This window comes from Rhea americana, unplaced genomic scaffold (genome assembly GCF_003343005.1).
Source record: "Rhea americana isolate MKP2758 unplaced genomic scaffold, rheAme1 scaffold_18, whole genome shotgun sequence".
NCBI lineage: Eukaryota > Metazoa > Chordata > Aves > Rheiformes > Rheidae > Rhea > Rhea americana.
Window position 1 is genome coordinate 8271100 of NW_028185927.1, and position 3102 is coordinate 8274201.

General features: G+C 48.0%; 1 protein-coding gene across 1 annotated transcript in view; it reads right to left on the reverse strand.

The window, feature by feature from the left end:
- ANGEL1 (angel homolog 1) overlaps positions 1–1292 on the reverse strand; it is a 7103-nt gene extending 5811 nt beyond the window's left edge. Inside the window, exons 1-2 of the mRNA XM_085301792.1 lie at positions 876–1292; positions 101–327 (exon numbers count right to left, since the gene is read on the reverse strand). Coding sequence (XP_085157918.1) covers positions 101–327; positions 876–1242 — 594 coding nt within the window. The 5' untranslated portion in view covers positions 1243–1292. The remainder of the gene's footprint in view (positions 1–100; positions 328–875) is intronic.
- Positions 1293–3102: the final 1810 nt, after the last annotated feature.

The following is a 3102-nucleotide window of genomic DNA, read 5'->3' on the forward strand; positions in this document are numbered from 1 at the left end:
TTTTAAGAAGAAAAAAAAAGAAAAAAAGACATGCTGTTAGATAAAACAAGTAACTCAAATTCTGGTGATGCTAATGTGGCAGAAGCTAGTCATTACTCACATCAGGATCCCAGTGCTGAATTTCCTGCAAAAGGTTTGGAAGGCGGTAGTTCCAGTTCAGGATGTCTGGATGGCAGTGTAGGTAGAGATCAAGACTCTGTTCCACAAGGTCTTGGGCCAGGATGTTGTAAGACATCACCCGAAATTCAAAGAGGGGCATGTTTTTTGAGACCTGCTCTAGCACATAGGGCTGGACAGAAAGATCCTCCCATTCTCTCCATAAAATCTCTGTATGCAAGACACAAGAAGCCAGGTTAGAGCCATGCTGGGTACTCWGTTGATACTTTTGTGACCCTGGGATCCAGAAAATAGCCAGTCTAATACTCTAACCTAGTGTGTTCTGGCCTTCAAGCAAACTCACTCAGACTGCGTTTTGGGTGGGGTTTTTTTTTGACTCTTCTGGATAGCTGTCAAGGAGGATGGGATAACAGAAGACTGGAGTCAAGCATACTGAAAAACTCAATCACATTTGGGGGTACTTTTTGTAATAGGAGGTCAGCACCTAGGCACAGCTCCTGGGAAATGAGCACATCAATGACCAACAATCTAACAGCACAGAGAACCCTAGCTGTGACCAGCTCTCCCTCAGCAAAAACTCACGTTACGGTTTTCACTAGCAGTTCCTGTCAATTCTATATGGACAGATACAATTAATGCCTCACTGACAGCAAGCCCAGAACTACTCACCTTGCCCAGACACATACAAAAACCTGATAAGGTTCATTACAAATGCAAATCCCAAAGCAAACATTAGATTCAGAGTTGTTACTACTGACCGTGGTAGGGTACCTCTGTCGGAAGAGGTGGAAATTGTTCCACATCCTGAACGGTCCAGGCTGGGGGCACCACCGGCACTATCTCTGCATCATGTGCTAAGCTCCATGCCAGCACAGCTGGGTCTTCATTCTGCCCTTCTACGTCTACAGCAGCACAGCCAACTATCTGGTGATCCGTCTGCGGCACTACGGCTGCCCAAGGGGCACTGCCTACTACAGCCACTGTTTCCTCTGCTGGTAGTTTTCCCAGTTCAGCCACTGCATGATCTTGTGGTTCTGAAGATGCCAAGGTGTGCAGCTCTGTGAGCTGCTGACCAGCACACCACGTCACTTCTGGAGCGGAATTCAGGTCACTGAGGCTAGTCATCAATAGCTCTGAACCTTCTAACCAGTCACTAGCGAGTGTGGCCAATACTTTCCCCACTGCTGGAGCACTCTCACTGGCTGGTAAATTCCCTGCTCCTTCCTCCAGCCACTGCTGGAGCAGGGCTTCTTGCTCTTCCGGGACCGACCTTCCTTCAGTTGCAGCAAAGAGGCCCTCTACCTGGGTGGACGCGCTCTTCGCCAGAAGCACATTCTTTCGACAGGTAAAGAAAGCATCTGCCCCACATTAAAAAAAAAAAAAAAAAAAAAAAAATCAGTTCTGTGTTGATTTTTCTCATCCACTGTTTTTCTTTAAGCATTGCTGCAACTCAATACCATAGAACCATTTAATGTAGCAACCAAAACAAATTATTTCTCTAAAGAAAAGCAGTTATAGTCCAAGTAACTTACCCGCCTCTTACAGAACGATAAGCCACAGTCCAACTCCAGCTATGTTAGTCAAAGTCACTGAAACTGTACAGGACAACAAAAAACTGCTTTACCAGCCCTAAAGAATGCAGTTTGAGCACAGGCAGCACCACAGCCAGTCAGCCAAGCTAAAAAGCATTGTGAAAATTGTATGAGCCCTCAACGACATATCTAAAGCTACAGCCTGCAGAAATTAGCTTCAGCGGACRCATGGGTTAAGAAGCAAAGCTCTTGCAGGTGACCACTTCTCAGAAATTTTGAAGCAAGTTTCTTCCCAGGTATTTAGTAGGGAAGCTAAAAGGATGGAAAACAGTTGTTAAACATAGAATCACAGAATCAGTAAGGTAGGAAGGGACCTCTGGAGATCATCTAGTCCAACCCCCCTGCTCAGCACGGTCACCTACAGCATGGTAGACACGGTTGCATCCAGGCAGGCCTTGAAGATCTCCAGAGAAGGAGACTCCACAACCTCTCTGGGCAACCTGCTCCAGGGCTCCGTCACTCGCACAGGGAAGAAATTCCCCCTCACGGTCAGGCAGAACTTCCTGTGCTTCAGTTTCTGCCCATTGCCTCTGGTCCTGTCACACAGGACAACTGAAAAGAGTTTGTCCCCGTCCCCTCGACACCCTCCCTTCAGGTACTTGTCCACATTGATCAGATCCCCCCTCAGTCTTCTCTTCCCCAGGCTGAAGAGGCCCAGCTCTCGCAGCCGTAGTATCACTGATATGTACTATAAAGATTGTCCTTTAATTAAAAAAATTAAAAATAAAAGCAGCAGAGGGATAAATATAAAGTTAAAAAGCTCACTGGGACAGAATATAACCACAGAAGGAGTCCTGATAGGAAGAATTAGAGACCATCTGATGACTGACATCTATGGTAGACAATAAAAAAAATCTGTGGTTCACCTAGCACTCTAGCGTTGGTGAGGTAAAGTTGAAAAAGAGAATCTTTCCACTTGTACCTACATGAAAGGTCATGGCATTGATATTTTGCTATGGATCCTGCACAGATACAGTTCCTGCTGTTGACCAGCAGTTTCTGCTATCTACACATCACTTTTCTTCTGCACTGTATGCCTGCAAGAGCCAGTCACCCAGAACACCAACATCGGAGGTCAGCAGCAGCTGTGAACGCTTCCACCGGTGTCTCCTGTGTCAAAGCTGTTTGTACACAGCAGAACTGCACCAYGAAGTGCCACATTCCACTTCGCAGTTTTGCAATTGAGCTCACAAACGTCGGAAACACAGGTGCCTCAACGCAAAGCTCCTACGCGCCATCACGGAAGAGGTGGCCGTGACAGGGGAGGAGCTGAATCCCGGGAGAGGCAGCTGGCCCGGCGCTACGGCCCGGCGCACCGCAGAACGGCCTCAGGCGGGAGGGCAGCTCTACCGGCCCGCGCAGGGCCGCGCAGCGCCGGCCGCCTCCGTCCCGC